The sequence below is a fragment of the Phocoena phocoena genome, chromosome 2 (genome assembly GCF_963924675.1).
Source record: "Phocoena phocoena chromosome 2, mPhoPho1.1, whole genome shotgun sequence".
Lineage (NCBI taxonomy): Eukaryota > Metazoa > Chordata > Mammalia > Artiodactyla > Phocoenidae > Phocoena > Phocoena phocoena.
The window spans coordinates 37,062,153-37,087,216 of NC_089220.1; the positions used below are offsets into that span (position 1 = coordinate 37,062,153).

Genomic DNA, 25,064 nt, shown 5'->3' on the forward strand with positions numbered 1-25,064 from the left:
TCAGCTCGGTGGTTTGTGACCACCTTGAGGGGTGGAATAGGGAGGGTGGGAGGGAGGGGGACGCAAGAGGGAAGAGATATGGGGATATATGTATATGTATAGCTGATGCACTTTGTTATAAAGCAGAAACTAACACACGGTTGTAAAGCAATTATACTCCAATGAAGATGTAAAAAAGAAAAAAAAAAGAAATTCAATGCATTAAAGTAGCATATTGCGCTCAGTACAGGACGTCAAAATGTAGAAGGTAAAGTTCTTGCTTTTCATGAAACTGTGTCAGGTCTATGCATAAAACTGTGATAGGTCATAACGGAGGTTCAAAATGCTATGGGAAAACAAAGGGAAAGAGGCAGGCAGTTTCTTGGAGGAGGCAGAAGTTGAGATGGGCCTTTGTGGATGGGTAGGAAGGAAGTCCGCAGGCAGATATGGAGAGAAGGGCACCCCTGGGAGGCAAAGCACTTTCTGAAGAGATGGCCTGGGCTCTGGGTCCCTCAGCTTGTTCAGTGGGATAGGGCCATGGGGGAGGGAATTTGTTAGGGAAGGGGAAACTGAATACTTCTGAGGTAGAGAGGAAAGGAAGCTACCAAGAGAAAGAGACTGGAGATGCAGGTACAAGTGTAGCCCCGTGCCAAAGATGAATGAAAGGACTGGCCTGGGAGCTGGGGGAGGGGTCAGCCCTGGTCAGGAGGCAGGCGCGGGAGGTGTGTGGATCATAATGATGAAGAGATCTTTCAGGAGCAACAGAAAAACATCATCTTCACATCAGCATGTAATAATGATTTTCTAAAGTGAGGGCATTTGCCCTCTATTTTGAGAGACTGGAGAAGGTTTAGAAGGTCATAAGGAGCAAAAAGACTTATTAATTTACCTTCCATGCTACTTTGTCCAAAAAGAGAATGATGGGAAGACCTCTCACCCCAACTGCTCCCCAAAGAGTGGCATGTTAAATGCTATAACCACTATGGTAAACCTTTTAGGTGTTCCTTTCAGTTATGTTTTGTCAGTTTGGATTTTCACACATGGAGTGTTTCTTAGCAAAATACTCTCCTATTATCACTAAGTGCACAAAAGAAATGCAAGTAACAGGTAAGTACTCAGTCGTCTTTGCTTTGTGCAGAGGTAACACTGAGAAGCTTAAAAAAATTTCAACCCACGTATCCTGAAGCATTCTTTCAATAAGAAATTCTTTGCTTTGGCTTACTATCCCTGCCCATCCCCTAGTCCCAACAAATGTGATATGTCCAGCATTACCTGAACCATCGTTCCAGAGGACGAGGATGTCTCTTCCTCCACATCCTTGTCATGTTTCCAGAGTAAAGATGGGGACCTGGAAGGTGGCTCTGCTTTCTTATCTCCACTCTGACACAGCAATCAATTGATTAGCAAAGGGAGGTGATTTCCTACCATCATAACAGCATCCTCTTCATCTCTTTTATATGACTCAGCTTACCAGGTAGTATAACTGCAGCCCTTAATTCCACCCATCCCCCTATTTGTCATCGATTTCTTTGGCTAACTACATCACAGGAGTCCAAATGTGGTTGCTCCTCCTAAAGCCTAAAAAATATTCTTATAAGTTGGGATTCAGCTCATGTCACACAAAGGGGATCTTTAAAACAGTGCTTTAGGAATTTGATCTGCTTTGGTACATGTAACCTCAAACGCTATCTTTAAAATAACAGCCTGATGAACATGTATTTTTTGATCGTTGTCAAAGACAAACAATGAATACTATAAACATATCAGTTCAGAGGCAAATACAGGTCTCAAATTAGAATTGCACTGAAGTGCACTCTTTTTTTTGGTCTTGTACCTCCTCCACTCTCACAATTCTCTCTGTTGTGAAGAGGCATAATCAGATCATAAAGTTGTCTGATGGTCAGGGTGTATAATAAGCCTCACTTCTCCTTGTCCGACCACTCAGCCCCATGTATCCTAGTGATACACTGAAGGACAACAGGCTGTCCTGTGTGACCGTGGAGCTACTGAACAATCTATAAAACGAGCAGGGAGAATGTCTGGTGGTTACGTGTGAGACATTAAAAACTGTAAATTGCTGCAATTTTCTTCCCTTTCGCACAAGACCCACTATCACTTTAATTCTTAAAGTATGAAATGGAAATTGATATCAGGAAAGACAACTGGTAAAGGTCTCATCCAACCAGTTCTGATGAAGTAATAAGGATTCATAGTAGGGTTAGTTGCTAATACCATTCTTTGTGTCCTTGGCAATGCTGTTTCAGACTAAAAAAAGTAATTCAAATATGGAAAGATAAAGTTCTATAAAGCACACCAGGAGTGCCAACCAAACAGCAGAGAAAGTACTCAAAACTCCAGAGAAAGTACTCAGAAGGATACAACAAAGAATTTCATCTTCTCCCTTCTGCCAACAAGTGTGTCTGAATTACATTTATTCCACTCTGGCCTGAAGTAGGTTTAGATGCACTTAAACATTAATGACATAAGACAACTACTTCAATCACCCTTACAAACTACCAGCATTGAATTTAAAAATCCTTACGTTTCCATTCATTTTAAGATCTTCTCATTGACCTTTTAGAGATTACTGTTCTAACAAACTTGAACGAGAAAATCATTTTCCTTACTTCGCTCTTCAGGGAGCTTTCTTCCACCTCTTCCTCGACGGCTGGCAGGAAGAACATGGAGCCCGTTCTGTTCAACTGAAAGGCACAGCACAAAGACTTGCAGCCGGGGTGCCATTCAACGTCACCAGGATCCTGGCCTGGCCGCATTTTTATGTAGCTAATTTTTTACTTACTCTATCCAAGCTGCCCACCCACACAAGAAGCCTCGGGGTCTAGCAACTCTCAGCTCATCCAGCTGAAATCATGACTCACTCAAATCTTAGATCTCTTTCATTTGCACTGCCTTCTGTGGCCCCTCATCAAACAATTCAAGAATGTGATTCATTGATGTGGGTTCAGAGTGGGCTTAGAGAGGTGCTGGGCCCGTTTTTTAGTTTGCAATGGGCTGTTTAGTAGGAAGATACTTCAAAGGGTAGATGCCACCCACCTACCCATGGAATTTCATAAGCACCTCCTTAAGTAACTTGTGCATAAGAATTCTGGGTTGAGTCCAGAACAGACACACCCTAAGGATTAATATTCACTAGTGAATAATCTCACGCAGAGTATTTCCACTTTGAAAGATTCCTTTACTATAGGCCATATACATAGATGCCACAGGCCTTCCAGGTGAAAAATACTACCAATTTAAAGCTCTTGTGGAATGTGGGACCAGCATTAACTAATGTCATACCCACCTTCCATTCAGAAGCATCCCTCTCAGCCCCTCCATCCTCGTCTGATGCTCTGGCTGACAGCATTTCCTCTTCTAATTCTTGCTGTTTTTGCTGAAAATGCTGGTGAAGTTTTAGTACGGCATCCTTCAAGTCCACCAACAGGTCTTCTTTTTTCTGGTTCAAGCTCAGAATCTGCTTTTCCGTACCTTCGATTTCTCCCTGCGCAGAAAGAGTGTTTGCATTCCTTTGGGACATCTGATACCTTTGCCACAGGAGCCTACTTCAATCGGTACAAGGGATGAAGATTTTTCTATGCTGTACAGTTGGCAGAGCCAGGAGCCAGTCCCTGGTACAGTATAGCTCCTCTCCATCCAGACTGTGTTTCTAAATGACCTGGGGAGGGTTTATAAGCTCCCTTATAGGATGCCTTAGCCTCATCTGACACCTTGTCAATCAATCTCTAGGGGTCAAGCGGTGGCTCAGAAATTTGTAACAATCTCCACAGGTGACTGTGGTGTGCAGCCAGGGTTGCCCCACTCCAGTGGCCACAGGACTGACTGACCAGAATCCGCAGGGTCAGGGGCCATGAACCTGCACTTTAACAAGCTTCCAGAAGATTTGTACGCAGACTAATGTTTGGGAACCGCTGAGAGAAAACGAGGCTAGAAATCTCACACTTTTATTATCACTTTTGAAGTCTTCTTTAGTATTACTAAATACATTTACTTTTTTCTCACAGCCAAAGCATCCTAACAAATGGGAATAAATAAGCCAACAAGGGCACTGTGAATTGTAACTTGTTATGGGAATGATGAACAGATGATTCCAAGCTTTAAAAGATTACTTTAGGGCTTCCCTGGTGGCGCAGTGGTTGAGAGTCCGCCTGCCGATGCAGGGGACACGGGTTCGTGCCCCGGTCTGGGAAGATCCCACATGCCGCGGAGCGGCTGGGCCCGTGAGCCATGGCCGCTGAGCCTGCGCGTCCGGAGCCTGTGCTCCGCAGCGGGAGAGGCCACAGCAGTGAGAGGCCCGCATACCGCAAAAAAAAAAAAAATGATTACTTTAAAATTCTGTATGATTGATAATGTGGGAATAAAATTTCTTATACATGGTAGAAGTACAGATGCCCACTGTCTGTCTAAAAGGATTATAGAATTATAGAATCCTAGATTTGGAGGAAATATCAGGTGTCGTCTTGTCTGACATTTTCCTCTTTAGCACCTTGAAAGGCATCATTCAAAGCCTGAGCTTTACAGCAAGTGCTGTATCAGAAGATAACCTGCTCCTTTTTAGCAAACCTGTCACATATTGGAATTTTGTCCCTAGTGTATTCCTTAATCCCCCAGTCCATTCATTCATTCCTTTCTTCCTTATTTCTTTTTTTAAAAAATTTATTTATTATTTATTTGGTTGCACAGGGTCCTTAGTTTAAGTGGCAGGCTGGCTCCTTAGTTGTGGCTCACTGGCTCCTTAGTTGCGGCTCGCCAGCTCCTTAGTTGTGGCATGAGAACTCTTAGTTGCAGCACACATGTGGGATCCAGTTCCCCAACCAGGGCTCGAACCGGGGCCCCCTGCACTGAGAGCTCGGGGTCTCAACTGCTGTCCACTAGGGAAGTCCCATTTCTTCCTTACTTCTTTTTTTCCATCCATCCATCCTACAGATATTCATAGAATCATTAATTTTTTTTTAGAGACAAAGAAACTCAACATGTCTCCACCTATAAGTGAGAGTTCTGAAGTCCAGAGAAAGAAGGTGATTTTTCCAGGGCTGCAGCTAGTGACAGAGCCTAGACCTGGACTTCTGACACCCAGCCCCCATGGCTCTTGTGCTACTGCACACATTCCGACACCAATACCCCTACTCTGTCTGAAGTTAAATTTCTTGTGATTGCTTTGGGAAATGATAATTAAATCTGAGTTGGCTGTGGTGTGTGTCCCTTTTCAATAAACACTAAACTTCAGAGGAACAGTGCCTCCCAACAGACGTTAATACTACAGCCATTAGAATAACACTTACAGAAACAGACTAGTCTGCAGAGCCACTAGCATTATGGAGACAGAGAAGGGCGCAGAGCGGCCATTCTCAAGGTGGCATCTGCAGACCCTAGGTGGTCCACACTCCATAAGGTCAAGATCATTTTCATAATAATTCTAAAATGTTACTGGCCTTTCTCACTGTGTTGACATTTTTCTCTGTGTGATGTCGCAAAAGCAATGGTGGGTAAAGCTACTGACACAGTATGATTCAAGGCAGCGATATCAACTATATTAGTAGTTACTAGATGCTTCACTATCATGAATTTAACCGGGAAAAAAAGCCAGCTTCACTTAAGAATATCCTTGATAAAGAACATGTATTTTTAATATTCTATATGACAAAGTGGGAAGCCTGCATAAAGCACTTCTGCTATGTACCAAAGTTTAATGGTTGAGGAATAACACTCATGCGATTAAGTTTCAAGCTAACCTATCCGTATTTTTCTCATAGAATACTGTTTTTACTTGAAAAAAAAAAGATGGTTGTTAAACTATACATACATAAATACATACATATATATGTAATACATATATAAAGATTTTTCTGAAGAGGTAGATGTTAATATTAATAAATGTGAATTTTTTAATATCAGCTACTGAAATGTGTCATCATTTGGAGGATCTACATGACTAGTCAAATAGTATTTTCCAAATGATCAAACATGATGTTATAAAATCATGCATGGTTGGAGATCCATTCCAAGTACAAGACAGACCAATGGATTTTAATGTAAGAGTATGAAAAGTTCACTGACATGGCTTCAAATTCCATTTAACAATGAACCTCTGAGTAATTCTACTTGTTAAAGTTTAGCGTAGTTTCAAAGAATGTCCACAATTATTCAAAAGGGTTATTAAAATAGTTCTCTCTTTTCCATGTACGTGTCTTTGAGAGGTTAGATTGTCTTTATACACTTCAAAGAAAACAACATACCTCAATAGATTGAATGCAGAAGAAGATGAGAATCTAGCTGTCTCCTAGTAAGCCAGACTAATGAGATTTGCAAAAATCTCACTCTTTTCACTACATTTTACATTTCTGAGTTTTAATATAAACACAAGCTCTTTGGGGTCCTTTAATTTTTTTTTTAATTTTATTTTGTGGACCTCAGAAACACAGAATTAGATTAATCATACTCCCTGCTTCACAACTTGTTTTCATCATTGTTCATGCATGGTATGCTCTTTTTTTTTAATAATTTTTTTTAAAAAATCTATTTATTTATTTTTGGTAGTGTTGGGTCTTCGTTGCTGCATGTGGGCTTTCTCTAGCTGTGGCGAGTGGGGACTACTCTTCAATGCGTGTGCAGGCTTCTCAGTGCGGTGGCTTCTCTTGTTGCAGAGCATGGGCTCTAGGCGCACGGGCTTCAGTAGTGTGGCAGTGGGCTCAGTAGTTGTGGCTTGCTGGCTCTAGAGCGCAGGCTCAATAGTTGTGGTGCACAGGCTTAGTTGCTCCGCGGCACGTGGGATCTTCCCAGACCAGGGATCGAACCTGTGTCCCCTGCATTGGCAGGCGGATTTTTAACCACTGCACCACCAGGGAAGTCCCTGGGGTTCTTAAATTTTTTAATGTAAAGGGAAATTTGACACTTTTACAATACTGAATCTTTAATAACCTGAGTCTGCCTTATTGAGTCCACCACTTAATAGCTGTCTGTCATCTTGGACCCCTTTGTACTTCACTTCAGACATTAAGAAATTTGCCCTACATCTCACAGCTGGAAAGTGGTGTAACGTGGCTTTGAACACCATAGCAATTGCGTGCCTACATCAACTTGATAGCAATAGAGAGTTAACATGCAAACCATTGTAACTGGGTCCACAGGACATTGTTAATTAGGGCATATGGAGAGACTGCTTAGTATACGGAACTCTTTATTACAACAGCATTCAGTCTTTACTTCTAAAGCCCAGCCTGCCTGACCCCTATGCCAGAAAGCTAGCTGGAAAGCCAGGTTGTCCAAATACCATGTGTTATATCAGCTTCTTTGCTACCAGCCAGAATGCACCAAGTTGAGGCTAAAGACACTTGAAGAGACTTCCATTATGATAATTATATAATAACCTATTTTATGTAATAGGAATGAAAAGTAAATACACACATAAAATACCTTCAGTTGAAAGAGAGAAGTAGGAAATACACCGTATCATCAAAAAGGGCTTGTAGACCCCAACAGCTTAGAAAGTGATTGTTGAATAAACTGCTGGAAAAATGAATGAAAGAAATATACCTGTACTTGTGGCAGGTTGGCAGCTCGGTCTGGTGACACATGTTCATGGGAGAATTCAGCTGAATAATTATTTAAGATCTGTTTCAATTTTTCTATTTCTTCATCGCATTCATTTGTCTGTTTTATGACTATCTATAAAATAACCCCCCCCAAAAGAAGATCAATGGGCTACTTCCAATGTCTATTTCCATCACAAACTCCAATCAATTATATCAATACACAACCATACAGATTCCAATAGGAAATGGTAGCCTCAATACAGAGAACAACGTTTGCAATGCTGGCACCTGACCTTCTTGCTCCACTTAGATGCTAGAGCACCTTGGGTTCAAGTCTAATTAGACATACGTTTGTTCTTAAGTATTCCCAGTCTAACGGGCTTATTCTGGGAAGCATTTTATAGCACGTTAACATGAAGTTGCTAAGTTTATGAAATTACTGATATGTCACATACGCCATTTTAATGCATATTCCTTGCAGGGCTTTCATTACACAGAAAGGTGACAATCCTGATTCAGAGTGGAAAGGGCATGTGATTTGAGAAATGATGGGTTTTCCTGGTCCAGACACATCCTCACCTGGTACCCCTTGGGATCTGTGATATACATTTTATGGTAAGAGGTTGAGGTTTGAGAGCAGTCCGAGTTTGCAGAATAAGGCAAAACCAGAACAATACCTGGAATCTAGTGTTAAGGGAATAGTAGAGCTTGAACTACTACCTGTGTGCTAAATGATATGATCAAAGTGTGATGAAAGATAAAGAAACGGACTTCAAAAGAAAATCTAGATATTTCCTTGTATGCTTCACAATGAAACAAAATGCCTTTTGAAACTACAAAGTTTCTGGCCAACACAGAATTCTTCCTTGTATTTTCTTTAATATTTAACTATAATTTTAGCTGCAGGCTGGAAATCAGTAACTATGTTTGCTACACACACCTGTTCCCCAGCCCTCAGTAATGAGCTAAATCCCATTACTCCCCCCAAAAGTAATTTGTCTTATTTTCCACAATAAGAGCACTTACAACTATCTAACGTAGAAATGAAATGTACCATATTCTAATGATTTTCATTACCACTGGCTTACTTAGCTTTGAAATACCTGAGATGACATCTGATTTCCACTAACACAATAAGATGGAAAATTTTAGCAGCACAGTTTGATATCTAACTTGGCACAAAACCTAATTTCCTCTTCTACTGCTCCCCCTTTCATCTTGTGAAGGAGTCACTTTAAAGCATAGTTAGGACTGTTATTTTCTTTTTCTGACCAGGAGACCAATAAAGCACAAAAAGATTAAAAGTAACAGATCAAATTTTCTTTGTTTTTTTTTCTTCTCTTTATATTATTAAAAAAATAGTACATTGAGTGCCAGATCTTTTTTCTCCCTGTGGGTGTTAGGAAATGATGTCAGCTGATCAGTAGCCAGGCCAGAGAGACTACATGAGCTAAGACTCAAACCAGAGATTACAATATCCTCAAATCTTAGGAGAACAGAGTGACCACCAAATGTGAATGAAATTTAAGAGGGAGAAAGAGATAGCAATTTTCTTCTTATAACCAGGGGATGGATGGGAAGGAGGAAAAATAACCTTTCCTCTTACCCTGACACACCTAATCAAGAAAAGTAGGCAGGAGGGGGTGTCTACCAAGAGGGCTGAAAAGTCTGTGGCTCTTTCAGCAACTTTCTTTTCCTGTAGGAGTGGTTGTTGATATAGGAATACCAACCAAAGTAAAATGTAATTTCTATCTAATGATAATTCCTGCCTTGAGACAGGAGATCAATCAAAAGAATTTTAAAAAGCTCTCAGGGAGAGGCTAGAAGATGTCATCAGTTAGAAGGAAGAGACCTCGATATGAAGAATAATACTAGGGTCTAGAAACTCAAATTCTTTTCTTATCTGTACACAAATTAATCTCAACATACATTAACTCTGGTCTTTCAGAAAGTCATCTGACCTTTGGACACTAGTCTCCTAATGTGTAAAAATAAAAATGGCAAAGTGCCTACCCTACCTGTATCGTGTTGGTAATAAATTGAAATGATTAATAGGAAAGCAACTGAGAGGTATAAAGACATTATTGTGGGTCTGTCAGCCTCATGAGACTGCAAATGCACGGTTCAGGTTGAATCTCTTCCCACAGCATTTTACCCATGTAGATCTTCAATAATTAAAGAATGGAATGAAATAGAACAAAACTAGACTTTAATGTCTTCAACCAGAACAAGAATAAGAGCTGAGAAAAATCACTTTAACCTCATTTGAGTAACAAGATACTCTTATATCAAATGCCACCTCCTGGATAATAATACTGGAAGAGACCAAAAAGAATCAACACAGGCAGCATCTTTTTGTCATGGGAATTTGACCCGCCCAACCATTAAAACAACACCAGCTTTTGCTGAATATTTTCATCCAATAAGTTGGCTGTCATCACAAAAACCACTCACCTTTAATAACTCATTTTGTTCCTGAGTCACGTTTTCCAACAGTTTTATATCTTGTAAAAGCTCATCTGTCCGCTGAAACACAGGCAGAGGCTTCATTCCTGTCTGGGGTAACCTCAGTTCCACTTGGTAAGACACGATTTCAGCAATGGTTTTCTTCATGGGATGTATATTTTCCAGTATGACCTTAGATAAACATGGTACACAAGTGAAAAAAAAAAGGCCACTCCTAAATCTATTCAAAATTAAACTTTAGTCTTTATAGTTTTGAGTTTTAAAACAGTGTCTTAGCTCAGGTTGAAAAGAACTAATATATTACTTGTGATCTGGCAGTTAGATAAGGTCTCAGGAAAGAATGCCTGGGGCAAGAGTACCCTCCCAGCATCACGTGATGCCTTTGGACAACCCTTTCCTTCTTTCTTACCCCACCCCCCCCACCCCCACCCCCGCCTCTCTCTATAGAACTGTTATGTGCTTCGTGTGTTGTGACCAGGCAGTAAGCTGTGGAAGGGCAGGTACTGCCTCTTATTAACTTTCACAGCAACTGCACCCAGCACAGGGCTTCCCACATAATAGACCCTCAAAAAATGCTTATTGAATTGAATGGAACTGTCCTGCCAAATTTCCTAAGTCCCAAAACTGCACTTCTATTTTGTTTTAATGACATCTGATCCATAGATATCTGGATTTACATAATGAATAAATTAAGAGAGAGTATTCACTTTACTAAGTACTTCATATGTATTATTTCATTTAATCTTCACAACCACCCTAGGAGGTAGATATCATAACTTCCCTTTCACAGGTAAGGAAATTGGGTTCACAGAAGTTAGAAGACCCAGGTGAGGGCACAATGTAAGAGGCAGGGTCAGGATTAGAACCCAGGGCTGCCTGATCCCAAAGCCCATGCTCTTAACTGGTAGGCTGAGGGGGAAGCAACATCTGTATGCTGTTTAGTATGTCCCAGCTCCTGTGCTAGGGGCTCCATATACATTATAACTGTCCAACATAATCACCACAATACCAATGTACAGATATGAAAGCAAATCCAAGAAATGTTAACCAATTACTCAAAGGCACACAGCCAGTAAGCAGGGCAGTTGGGGCTGGAACCCAGTTCTTCTGACTTAGAGGCTTAAGTGCTTAGACTATTAAACAAACACCTGGGTTTGACGTGAAGGAAAAACTACCAAACCTTGAAGTTTTAGGAAGAAATTAAATGAAAAAATAACCTATAGGAAAATTATAGATACATAGATAGCACTAGAAATATGATTTAAAATATGATATTTATAGTCATTCATATCTATTTCCCAACTTTACTTTGCTCTTACTTTAGCAAGATTAAACACTTTTTATCACATCATATTATTACACATTTTAAAATAGGCATAGTAAGTATTAAGAGAAAATATTTTTAATAATGAGCCATGCTTACCTCCCCATGCTTAAGATGCTCTTCAGGTGAAAAATCAAATATTTCTTTTGATAGCAGGATGGCTTTGATTTTTGAAACTCTTTTCTCCATTGATTTTACTTCCGTTTCAATGGCAACCACATCCTAGAATTTCAGAAACAAAAACACACACTCATGCAGTATATGTTATATGTTAATAATCTTTCTAAAACACAATTTACTGCCATTTACTCAATTCTCATATTTAACCAAAATATGTTTGCCACTTATATCACTTCAGAACTAACCAAGTGCTATACAGATAAGGTGGACTGTTTTCAATAAAAATGTTGTTCTGTTAGTAATAGCATACCACAATACAAAGCATTGCTTATACTTACTGAGTTAAAAGATCCTCATGGGGCCAATTTTCAATTATTTATGCTATGAGAACAAAAGTAGTATGCATCTGAACAAATTCTAAGTAAATTCTCAAATATCTATAAACTCTTTAGATTTATCTTTGGAATGTCTTTAAACACTTGAATACAAGTGGGTCAACGCTGAAAAAATTCTCACTACTTTAAGTAAAACAGTAAAGTCACCCTTGAGAAACAAACACACAAGGAGCTGGAAAATCGACAGATTTTGGTGCCAATTCCCTAACAAACTTTTGCCGTGTGGAGAGTCACTAAATTACCTTATAACCTACTCAGATTAATATGAACAACAGATCATTTATCCAGTGGCTATTCTCCCATCAGTGTCAACTTCTAGAAAGTGGTCAAGAAACTTAAAGTGAAAATGCTGTAATTTGTGCTCTCAAACCTACATATTTATGAATATGTGCTATAAAACCTACATATTGAAGTCCACTCACACTGTAAGAGGGCCTTCAGACCTTTAGAGCTTTATGGAGATAAACTGAAGCAAAAATAATGCAGGGAATAGGAAAAACTACATAGAAATCATCAAAGGATTTCAAATTATCACAACTTGGAGCCATTCAGTGTAGGACAAACATAACTTCATATAAGCAAATAAAGCAGTGATTATAGTAATTTACCTTCATAATATGAAACATTCAGTTATATTGAAATTATTTTCTATACCATACGTTTAAGAAAATACATAAATATATACAATGTATTTTATGGTAATTTCCATGAAAAGTTGTAGAAGCATTTAACAATTTTGGAATAAGCTTCAATAACCAAGAATATTTAATAAGTATGATTCTCTGAAGTTACATAAGTGTGGTGCAGGGAAAGTAACTGAGAAATAAAAGGTAAATTATTAAGACTAACTGCATCTGCCTTTGCTGTGTGACTCCATCCTTAAATAAATGCCTCACATGTTTCGAGCCAAAATAAATAAAATTATTTAAAAATCCAGTGGCTGGGGCTTCCCTGGTGACGCAGTGGTTGAGAGTCCACCTGCCGATGCAGGGGACACGGGTTCGTGCCCCAGTCCGGGAAGATCCTGCATGCGGCGGAGCGGCTGGGCCCGTGAGCCATGGCCGCTGAGCCTGCGCGTCCGGAGCCTGTGCTCCGCAATGGGAGAGGCCACAACAGTGAGAGGCCCGCTTACAGCAAAAAAAAAAAAAAAAAATAGACCACTTCTGGACTGAGAATGGGGATATGATTTTTTGTTGTAGTTGCACTATAGGGTATAAAGTAAAATGTAATTCAAGAAATAACATAAATGAAAAATGTACCAGATCAATGTGTCTTCATAGAACTGATTAGTAGTATAACTCTAATTTACTAAATGAAATAAATTTAAAATAAGAAGTCACATTATTATAGTGCTAACTTACATCAGCCATTCGTTGAATCTGTGGAAGGCTTTCTATGATTTTTTGTCGTAAAGCTACTATTTGATGACTTAACTCTTGTATAGGCTGTGCTAAAGTATCTGTTTCAAAAATTATTGACAAGTCTTCTAGATCCATGAAAATTGAATGCAAAAGATTGTGCTTCTGTTCTGAATCTTCCAAAGCCATCTAGATAATGGGAAACATGAAAAAAGAAAAACATCAAGATACTGGAAAAAGTTGATTGAAATTATATCAGAGAGAACTCTATAACTATGTATGGTGACGGACGGTAACTAGACTTAATGTGGGTGATCATTTTCCAATACATACAAATATTGAATCATTCTGTTGTACACCTGAAACTAATAAATGTTGTATGTGAATTATACCTTAATTTAAAAAATTAAAGAAAATTTGAATTTGTCTCAACATTTCATACTCCTGTTCATTCCCAATTTCATAATTGAACATTGAACATTCTCTCTTGTCAAGGGCAGTATATGACTATAGAATGTCTACCCCATTTTGGTGGGCTTGCAGCAGCTATTTTATACCAAGTAGCCCTGCTCCTCCAGCCATCGTCAACAGAATCAGAAACGCTTGACCTATAAGTTCATCCCTCTATAATTTGGAATTAGGGTCAAGAAAGCCATTCATATACGTATTGCTGATTCACTTTGTTATAAAGCAGAAACTAGCACACTATTGTAAAACAATTATACTCCAATAAAGATGTTAAAAAAAAAAGCCATCCAATTGGTTGGACTTGTAATTTTGGGAAATGAGTTTGACAGAAATAGATAACTGAGGTGGGGATGGGAAACGAAGAGGCAGTCCTGGTGCCAGCGTCCTCCTTGGCCTTACCATCTGGAGCCACTGACTTCCATGAAACACCCCTATAGCTTGAGTTGACTTGAATAACTTGATACCAAAAGAGCTCTATCTGATAAAACCAAATATAAGTGGAAAACATCCATTTTTAGAATTCCTTAGACATTCTTCCTTAGAATTTTTCTTTTGTTCCTTTAATGATTATAATTATTAACTTTCAAACTTAAGATTTCAAAATATCTCAGCCACCTATTGGAAGTATTCAACCTGCTAATGTAGTCTTCAGGTAATCCCATAAAAAATAACTGTTATGAAAAAGAACATTTACTTATGCAACCAGACTTCTAGTCACGAGTCCCCAAAATTAATCAGGTTATTCAGAATTTCATATTGACCTTATTCCAAATCCTAGCAGGAGAAAACGTGAAAGGAAAACAAAACTTAAAACCAATGCTTTTCCCAATAATACTATTTACAATAGCATCAAAAAACCATAAAACGCTCAGGAATAAATTTAACAATTTACATTAAAGAGAAATTAAACAGGACCAAAATAGAGAGATACATCCTGTTCCTGGATGGGAACAGCCAATATGGTTAAGAGGTAAAGTCTTGCCAAAGTGATCTGGATTTAATGCCCTCCCAAAATTCAAACAGACCTCTGCATAGATATTGACAAGATGATTCTAAAATTTATATGGAAATGCAAAAGATCCAGATTAGCCAAAAGAAATTTGAAAAAGAACAAAAGACTAAGTTGTAGAATTTATACTACCTGATTTCAAGATTTACTATAAAGCTGTAGCAATTAAGACTGTGTCATATTGGTAAAAGAATAGACACATAGATCAACAGAACAGAAGAGACAGTCCAGAAACAGACCCATATATATGAGAGGTCAATTGATTTTAACAAAGCACCAAAGTAATTCAATAGTGAGTCTTTTCAAAACATGGATAATCCCATAGAAAAAAAATGAACCTTGATTCTTGCTTCACATCATATACAAAAAATTAACTTTATTTAGTTTTTTAACATCTTTATTGGAGTATAATAGCTTTACAATGGTGTGTTAGTTTCTGCTTTATAACAAAGTGAATCAGCTATACATATACATATATCCCCATATCTCCTCCCTCTTGCGTCTCCCTACCCCATCCCTCTAGGTGGTCACAAAGCACTGAGCTGATCTCCCTGTGCTATGCGGCTGTTTCCCACTAGCTATCTATTTTACATTTGGTAGTATATGTAAGTCCATGGATTACAGACCTACAAGTAAGAGTTAAAACTATAAAATTTCTAGAAGAGGAAATCCTTGTGACCCTGGGTTAGATAAAGATTTCTTAGATACAACACAAAAGAATAATTTATAAAAGAAAAATATTGATAAATTAGGCCTCCTCAAATTAATAACATTTGCCCTTTGAAAGACAATATTAAGAGAATGAAAAGACAAGCCACAAACTAGGAGAAAATATTTGTAAATCACATATGTGACAAAGGATTTTAGAATATTATATAAATAATGTTTACAATTCAATAATAAAAAGACAAATAACCCAATTAAAAAATAGGCGGGCTTCCCTGGTGGCTCAGTGGTTGAGAGTCCGCCTGCCGATGCAGGGGACATGGGTTCGTGGCCCGGTCCAGGAAGATCCCACATGCTGAGGACCGGCTGGGCCCGTGAGCTATGGCCGCTGAGCCTGCGCATCTGGAGCCTGTGCTCCGCAACGGGAGAGGCCACAGCAGGGAGAGGCCCGTGTACCAAAAAAAAAAAAAAAAAAAGGCAAAAAACCCCCAAATAACTGAACCGACATTTCACAAATGAAGCGTACAAGTGATAAATAAACATATGAATAAATGCTCAAATAAAAAAATCATTAGTCATTAGAGAAATGCCATTTAAACCACAGTGAGATACCACTACTTGTCACTAGAGTAGCTAAAATTTAAAAGACAGATACTATCGAGTGCTGACAAGAATATGGAGTCATTAGAACTCCAGTGGGAATGAAAAATGGTAAAGCCATTTAGGAAAATAATTTAGCAGTTTCTTAGTTAAATACCGTAAGAGCCAGCAATCTATTCCTAGGTATTCATCAAATGAAATGACCTGAAAACCTATGTCCACACAAAGATTTGTATATGAGTGTTCACAGCGGCTTTGCTCGTAATAGCTGTTGCAGCTCCTAAAATGGCCCCCAATAATCCCCACCTCCTGGTACTCATGTCCTTACAATTAGTTCTCTTGAATGCAGGCTGAGCTTACTGATTTACTTCTAATAAGATATGGCAGAAATGATGAGATGTCACTTCCAAGATTAGATTATAAAAGACCGTTTCTGGGGCTTTCCTGGTTGGCGCAGTGGTTGAGAATCCGCCTGCCGATGCAGGGGACGCGGGTTTGTGCCCCGGTCTGGGAAGATGCCACATGCTGCGGAGCGGCTGGGCCCGTGAGCCATGGCCATTGAGCCTTCACGTCCAGAGCCTGTGCTCCGCAGCGGGAGAGACCACAACAGTGAGAGGCCTGCATACCGCAAAAAAAAAAAGACCGCTTCTGTCTTGGGAGCTCTCTCACTCTTTTTTAGATTGTTCATGGTGAAGGGAGCCAGCTGCCATGCCATAAGGCAGTCTTGTGGAGAGGCCCTCACATCTGTGAATGGAAGTGGATCTTCTGAAGCCTGCCAACAGCCACGTGAATGAGCCTGGAAGTGCATCCTGTCTCTTCCTTCACCCAAACTAAGCCTCCAGATGAGACCACAGCCTTGGCTGACACCTTGACTGCATTCTCATGAGAGACCTTGAGCCAGAACCACTCAGGTAAACCATGCCTGGATTCCATAATTCTTGTTTTAAGCTGTTAACTTCAGGAGTGATGTGTTACAACGCAATAGATATAGAATACATAGCCCCAAACTTGAAATAACCCAAATGTCTATTAACTGGTGAAGGAATAAACATATTGCATATTTCCACAAATGGAATACTATTTAGCAGTCAAAAGGATAAACTACCTATAAATGTAACAACCTGAATGAGTCTCGAAAACATTAAGTTAAGTAAAAGAAGTCAGGCCCAAAAGACTGTATGATTCTATTCATTGGATAATGTAGAGAAGACAAAACTATAGGAATAGAAACCAATGAGTGATTACATAGGGCTGAGCATAGGTAAAAGGATACTGACTGCAAAGGAGCACAAAGAAACTTTTTGGGGTGATGGAAATGGTCTTTATGTATTGATGGTGGTAGTGGTTACACAACTGGATACCCTTATCAAAACTTACCTAGCTGTACACTTAGGTGTTTTATACTATCTGTAAATTATACCTTAATGAAGTTGATTTAAAGAACAAGTTGTTTTCCTATTTTCTACAATGACAATTTCTGTTTCAGTGAGTCTTCGTTACAACAGTAGACTTCATGGAATCAGCTTTAGGTTACGAAAACCTAATTTAACAAATGCAATCGAGGTGGAAGGTTATAGTGCGATTAAAACAGACTTTTAAACCTTAGTTGAGAGTTTTGATACTTCTTTAAGTCATTTTAAAAATCAATACCAGGTAATGTTAGAAAAATGGTAAAGGGTGCCCTAAAGTAGGACAAGTATTTTCAAAATAGGGACAAAGTGGGGTATTCACATGGGACTAGTTATTTATGACTTATTTCCCCTTGGAAGATTTATTAGAATACATTCTGTGGACATCAGCCTGCATATCCCCTGGTCCCTACTTCCTCCAGCTAATAACCTAAGTTCTACTCAGTCCCATGTAAACAAAGGTCAGCAAAGGAGGGTGTCCTGAACAGTTTGAGAGATACTTTTACACTTTTACATTTGTGTCAGAAGAAGGCAGTAAAACTTCAGCTGTTTTTGCATATGTTCATTCTTGTACAGTTTTTTAAAAACTCCTAATAAGCATTTGAGGGGGAAAAAAGCATCATTCCTCTCTTCTGTCTGCAAACTTCTTGAAAATGATGAAAGATACAGGTCATTTAAAATAAAAAGATGACATGCTTTGGGGATGTGGAAAGTCAACCCAAGAGGTGGGGGCAGAAGTCACAGGCAAGGGGAAGAAAAGAAACAAGTAGGTGAAAATGCAGTATCTTTACAACTGTTACCACAGGAAAAAACTGTGCCAAGAAGTCTCACAGGGGAGGTATGAAGTCAGTTGTTACTTAGGGACACATTGTGCTACTTTAAAGATATAAAAAAAAAGAGTTGGATCAGTTTTGAGGTCTGATTACTCTAAAAATTGTTATAGGGGATTTCCCTGGTGGTGCAGTGGTTAAGAATCTGCCTGCCAATGCAGGGGACGGGGGTTCGATCCCTGGTCGGGGAAGATCTCATATGCCGCGGAGCAACTAAGCCCATGTGCCACAACTACTGAGCCCACGAGCCACAATTACTGAAGCCTGTGCACTCTAGGGCCCGCGTGCTACAACTACTGAAGCCTGAGTGCCTAGAGCCTGTGCTCCGCAACAAGAGAAGCCACCACAATGAGAAGCCCACACACCGCAACCAAGAGTAGCTCCATCTTGCTGCAACTGGAGAAAGCCTGCAAGCAGCAACAAAGACCCAACGCAGCCCCCAAAATAAATAAATAAGCAAATGAATAAATAAATAAAATTGTTATACAATAAACCTTTTCCTAAGAGATTCTTTCTCATGGCTGAATAGTATGAGAGAAGGGAAATATGCCTTCACAATAAAATTTAAGCCAACATTCGGCATCCGGAAGATCTCTTGTAGTCACGGCCCTGAGTAGGAAAAGCCTTTCATTTGTTTTGCCTTTATAGGTTAGCATGGTGACACAGGGCACCTGTGGAGCAACAGGAAGGACAGGAAATTTGGAATCATGGCATGCTAGAACTGGAAGGAACGACAGATTAGTTTTCTAATGCTGTGTAACTAATTACCACAAACTTAGCAGCTTAAAATAAAACAAACGTATTATCTCATAGCTTCCATGGCTCAGGAGTCCAGGCATGGCTTAGGTGGGTCCTCAGCTCAGGATGTCACAAGGCTGCAATCAAGGTGCCATCTGGAGCGTGGATTTTTCTTCCAAGTTCATTCTGGTTGTTGGTAGAATTTAGTTGTAGGACTGAGATCCCAGTTTTCTTGCGGGCTGTTGACTGTGGGTCTCTCAGCTTTTGGAGGCCACCCTAGGGTCTTGGCTCCATGGCCCTCTCATAGTATGGCAGCTTACTTATTCAATCCAGCAGGAGAATCTCACTCTAGTCTGCTACCAGGGAGTCTTATAATTATACATCCATGATCAGTCATGTATTCATGGGAGTGACTATCCCATATCCTTAGCTATACGATGTAACCTAATCAATGGAGTGACTATCTCATCACGTACTCATATTCCTGCCCACACTCAAGGGAAGGGGATTATATAGGTCGTGTACACCCGGGAACAGGACTATTGGGAACCATCTTGGAATTCTACAACCAAAACCATCACCACCATTCAGTGCAACATTCTTACTTCAGAGATCGGGGAAACTGTGGCCCATGGAGGACACAGTAAATTATCCTGAAAGTCAAGAATTAGTTATCAGGACAGAAAGAACTAGATCCTGGTCTCCAAAATCCCTATTTAGAGCCTGCCACTCTTCCAAGCTTCCTTCTGCCATTTGGCATGCTTGAAGATAAGGCTGTTTTTTCAGGAAAGAAGGGGAGAAAAAGCATCCCGACCATCAGCTAAGCCACTAATCATTATGTAGATTCTACGACACCCAGGAAACACTGAAAGAACACTCACCTGAAGGTTACTAGCGTGGTGACTCAGCGTCTTTGAAGAGTCATAGTCTGCAGGATCGGCCAGCAAACGACTGGTATTTTCTATCCAAGCCTCAGTACTCTTCAAAAGATCTTGATACTCCTCCAGCTTAATTGTGGCCTGTGAAAGACAGGCAGTACCAAACTCAGTCTGATGGCTCCTCTTTCAGTGGAATGATTCTTAAATGAAGAACTGGTTGCTGTTAGTCAGTGGTGTCAGGCCTCGCAGGGCTCCACACCCCACAGCTGGGCCACTTGCCCACCCCCTCCAGGTTTTGATCCTTCAACCTGTAAAACGAATCCTGACCACAGGTGGGAAGGATTTAAGGAGTTCTACCCCAACGCTATGGGCCTCAGCAAGGGTTCCAAGTTAGCTTTGCAACTAGTCTGGTTCCCGTTTTATGTCCCACTTTGAAAACTGGACTTACATTTGGTCCTCCTGTACCGGGCCTTGTCCTATATATACCAGTCCCTCTGAGAGTAGGCTCCTGCCTTACTGCTGCTAGATCACATGCACAGCTCACCCACCGTGACCCCTACTTGGAAGGGAGGGCAGGGGTGTTTTGTTCCCAAATGAGGTTCTTTCTCTGGCTCCCTCCTGGGACTCTTGAGGTTGCCTGCCTGAAATTCCCTTACCTGTTGAGAAGCCCAATTCTTACCCAGACTCCTACTGTGGTCTGACTATGGGATTCTTGCTTCTGCCTGTGCCAGCAGTCCCCTCGATACCTGCTCAAACCTATGGTGTAGCTCTAGCTTCAGGTCCTAAAACTGGCAATTCAAGGGAAACTGGCTGCCTCTGAATAATGTCTTTTTGTTTTGTTTTAAACCCATCTCACTACTACCACAAGCTCCGTGTAGCTATCGCGTGTTACAGCCATACCTTGTTTAACTGTGAGGTTCTATATTCTGCCCTCTGTGATACTTGCTGATACTGCTGGAAAGGAATCATCAAGTTATCCATCCATTCTTGAGCTTGTCCTGGGTCCTGTTCAACAATGTCCTGAACTTCAGAATCCAGCTCATTTAGCTTGGAGTGCCAGAGATCCAGCTCATCCCACATTGTCTGGGGAAGAAAAGGGTAAGTCCATTTGGATTGAAGATGTGTTGAGTTCTAAGTTTTCACACAGTATCTGTACTTGTAAATGCTACCAAAACAACATGACAGAGACAACATCCCAGGCAATGTTTTTCAATTATGCCCAGAAACCACCTGAACTGAAAAACACTTTTTCTGAGGTCTCTTAACTCTTACTGTATTCATTTCAGTACAAATTAGCTTGTAAGGGGGCAGAAAGTCCTGGACATTTCCAGAGATGAATGACACCAAACAAGGTCAACGAAATCCTAATCTTTCAAGAGTGATGAGGTAACATTACATTTAAAAGGGCTTGGGTAAATACCTAACCTATTTAGACCAGTATATATATCTACTTAATCTAGAAGACAATTTTTATTAATTGCAAAAATAAAACTGATAAAAAGAAAATGTCTGCTCTGACTCAGACTAATACACTGGCAGAAAATTCTAGCCACATGTATTAGTAGCAACTGCTTTTAGTTCAAGAAACCAATAGGCTGGATTCAAACCTGCACTTGTCTGGGCAGAGGAAATCTCAAAGGCAACATTCAATTATTACTTAATATCTGTGTAAGAACATAATTTCTAGAAATGGGAAAATCTGACTAGTTAAAGTGCTTATTGAGAGCCCAAGATTTTGTCCAATGGTGAGCCATAGTCTGATCTATTTTTATTTTTCAATTTAGTTTAATCTTTCTAATCCTTTGACATCACATTTGTTTGGTTTAGAGGGGGCTGCAAAGTCAAAGGCAGGTATGATTGTTTGTGAGCAAATCTTGTTCACCTTATTTTAAGAGAGTATACACAGTCTAATGTCTTCTCAATGAAAGAAGGACACATACAATAGGTACAGTTATTTCTTTTAATGTTTAGAATTATTTGCTTATTTTTACCAAAAGAAACACAGTCAAGTTAAATTAGAAACCAAAGGAGAGACTTAACTGCAGGGAGGAAGGGAACAGAGGGAAAGGGGGTGATAAGCGAGACTTCTCTGAGGGTAACTTCTTTAAAAATTGCAGTGTAACTGACATATAACATTTTATTAGTTTCAGGTGTACAACACAATTGTTCTTTTTTTTTTTAAAATAAATTTATTTATTTATTTTTGGCTGTGTTGGGTCTTCGTTGCTGCGCACAGGCTCTCTCTAGTTGCAGTGAGTGGGGGCCACTATTCCTTGTGGTGCGTGGGCTTCTCATTGCGGTGGCTTCCCCTGTTGTGGAGCATGGGCTCCAGGCACGCGGGCTTCAGTAGTTGTGGCGTGTGTATTCAATAGTTGTGGCTCGCGGGCTCTAGAGCGCAAGCTCAGTAGTTGTGGCTCATGGGTTTAGTTGCTCCGCGGCATGTGGGATCTTTCCGGACCAGGGCTCGAACCCATGGCCCCTGCATTGGCAGGCGGATTCTTAACCACTGCACCACCAGGGAAGTCCCACAATTGTTCAATATTTGTTTCTACCATAAAGTGATCACCACAATAAGTCTAGTTAAAAATCCTTCACCATACATAGTTACAAAATTTTTTTTCCCTGTGATGAGAACTTTTAAGATCTATTCTCTTAGCCCTATTTTTAAAAGTCTCCATTCATATTAGAATATTTCCTTAAAATATAAAGTAGAATGTTTTCTACATGCAGGAGTTTACTTGGAAGTTAAGAGGTAGAATATTATGTTTATGTACAGTTCTACCTAAGACATTTTACAAGTGAAATAAATTTGGAATTTCTACTTTCCTCTGTTTCCCCCGGCAGTCTAAAAAAAGCTGTTAATACCATTTATATCTTACTGAAATGTTTTTATATATCAGTCTTCCCAAGACAAGATCCTTCCCTAGTGAAAAGGCTGGTTCCCAATCATAGGCTCTCAGGAGTTTGGGCATATTCCCACCATGGAAAAACTGAGAACAATTCTTAAATGCAACCTTCTCCACCAAGCCTCTGCAGGTGACACACTCAGTGAGGAGGGCCCGGTAAATCAGGGTTAGGATCCCTGTGATGACTGATGACAGGGAATATACCAAATGCTGAAGGAAGTTAAGGGAGAATGTTACCTTTTGAATTTCTTGAGCTTTCTCAATATTTTTGCTCTTCTGCTGCAACATCTTTTCGACATTCCGAAGCCCGTTGTTAATTTCGTCTATTTTTCTACTCATTGAATATGATGGTGAGCTTTTCAAGACTTCATTGCTGATCTGTTTCAAAGGAAGAATGACACAATGGAGATGTTTTCCGCACTCTATTCAGAGGTTCAAATGATAAAAGGGGTAGTCACAGTGTTTTGAGATTTTACTCGTACAAATCTTTTAAGGGCTAGGGGGGAAATTCCAAACCATACTGACTAATGCGTTAACGAGAGGGTAGATTAGTAGACTAGGAAAAGGCAGCTGTGCTGACCTGACCGTTCAAATCCAACCGGGAAAAAAAAAAAAGAAAAGAAAACTGACCAACTGAAATCTGTTCAATGTAATCCACAGTATGTACTACAGATATGTGCTGTGTTGGGCAAAACTACTGAGGAGACTGTCTGAAACATACCCCAAGGGAGCAAATGATATTAAAAAATTCCTGGGAGAAAAATTATTTATTATACAGTTCCTATGTTTTATGAGAGAATCCTCTGCACAGATTTGTTTTCAATAAAAACAAACATTCTCAATTTGACGTAAAAGATGTAATTCCCATCTTAATATTCACTTAGGTGAAATAACCTTCTAAAACTGGCTATTTCTTGCAGCAGAAAATCTTAGTTTTTCTCTGTGTGAATGTTTCTAGTGTATGTTTTCCCAGCAATTAGAAATCTAGCTGCTGAACAGTATAATTTTTTTATCAGAATGATTTTCCAAAGAAATTAACTTGTACTAGGAAAGACAATAAATGAATTCTGAATGTATGATTTTTCAAATGCCTGATTAGCTCATGTTCTTATTTTTTTAAGCTATGTTGATAAGGTTTTCTCCAAACAGCCACTGAATAACCAAAAAATACTTAATGCTTTTGTATTCTCCTTTTAATTAACCTTTTTAAAACCACTATATCTGTACAACCATTGAGACTAAACCTTCCAATGCAGATACTTTACAGATACAGAAATTGAAACACAGGCTAAAGTCATCATGTATGACTTGCTTAAAGTCATACATCAAGGTAGTGGGTGAATTCACCCCAAGAAGCCCGAGCCACCAGACGCCAAGGCCCCCAGGCTCTTTTCACAGCATCAGGTTGTTTATACTTTTATATAATGTTTTTATTCCACAGACCATACCACAGTCAACATTTTTTTAGAAAAAAACTAATCCTGTATTATTATTATTTTTAATCACTGTATTAGCTTTTTATTGCTACATAACAAATTATCACAAAATGAAGCTTTCTGATATTTTGGGCAGTTACTCTTCTGGCAGAAATGCCTATCATTTTTGTATATTAGGAGAGATCATGATTTAGGTAAAGTATGCAGCCAACAGAATTGCACAGAATGGTATTGTGTCTGTTGCCTGGATCCTACAGTCACATCACGCAATAAAAGTAAGTTTTTATTGGTTACAAATATACACAGGTATCAAAGTTACTGTTGAAATTTTCAACCCTAAATTTAAAAGGTAGATTTTGATTATTAACTCACTTTGTTAGGGATTTTCACATGAAGTAGTCAGGAGAACCAATTGAGTTTCTCTCAAAACATTTAGTATTCTCTTAAAACAAAATCAATAGTGCATGATTCTTGAGGAAGTTCCTCATAATAGATTATCTGGTATGTCAAATCAACAAGATTTGTTATAATATATATTAGGAGTTTACATGTTTTTTACATGGGTTAGATTTCCCAAAGAAATTTGTCGCAAGTTTGAACCTGATTTTTTGTGTTCAACTAATATGTTTTATTTACTAAATTATAGGTATTTTAGGCTTCAAAAAGCAATACAAAAATCCTTCTGTATTCTTCTGGACCAAACAGAATTTTGTTCTGTTGGATTTGGGCAGCCTTTAAATAACGCAATAAAATAGTCTTGCTAAACTCCTATGTCTCCAAGTACTATGAACCATTTCCCATCCTTTCTTCCAACCTGGACTTTCAGGTATAAAGATTTGCCTGGGTATGCTTTGTGAGAATTATGTTACCATCATTATTAGAAAGACACCGTGTGTTAAGTGCTACTCCTAGTAAGTTATGAAATGTGTGTT

At 39.4% G+C, this 25,064-nt stretch overlaps 2 protein-coding genes across 3 annotated transcripts in view; one reads left to right on the forward strand and one right to left on the reverse strand.

The window, feature by feature from the left end:
- The window catches only part of ESR2 (estrogen receptor 2), a 188,442-nt gene extending 171,713 nt beyond the window's left edge, over positions 1-16,729 (forward strand). Inside the window, exon 9 of the mRNA XM_065871889.1 lies at positions 16,596-16,729. Within this exon, the coding sequence (XP_065727961.1) occupies positions 16,596-16,729 (134 nt within the window). The remainder of the gene's footprint in view (positions 1-16,595) is intronic.
- SYNE2 (spectrin repeat containing nuclear envelope protein 2) overlaps positions 1-25,064 on the reverse strand; it is a 281,501-nt gene that overhangs the window by 108,698 nt on the left and 147,739 nt on the right. For both annotated transcript variants that reach the window (XM_065871886.1, XM_065871885.1), the window contains exons 54-63: positions 22,934-23,074; positions 20,691-20,873; positions 19,794-19,931; positions 13,196-13,381; positions 11,419-11,541; positions 9,984-10,166; positions 7,531-7,662; positions 3,284-3,481; positions 2,607-2,681; positions 1,252-1,359 (exon numbers count right to left, since the gene is read on the reverse strand). In XM_065871886.1, the coding sequence (XP_065727958.1) occupies positions 1,252-1,359; positions 2,607-2,681; positions 3,284-3,481; positions 7,531-7,662; positions 9,984-10,166; positions 11,419-11,541; positions 13,196-13,381; positions 19,794-19,931; positions 20,691-20,873; positions 22,934-23,074 (1,467 nt within the window). The remainder of the gene's footprint in view (positions 1-1,251; positions 1,360-2,606; positions 2,682-3,283; positions 3,482-7,530; positions 7,663-9,983; positions 10,167-11,418; positions 11,542-13,195; positions 13,382-19,793; positions 19,932-20,690; positions 20,874-22,933; positions 23,075-25,064) is intronic.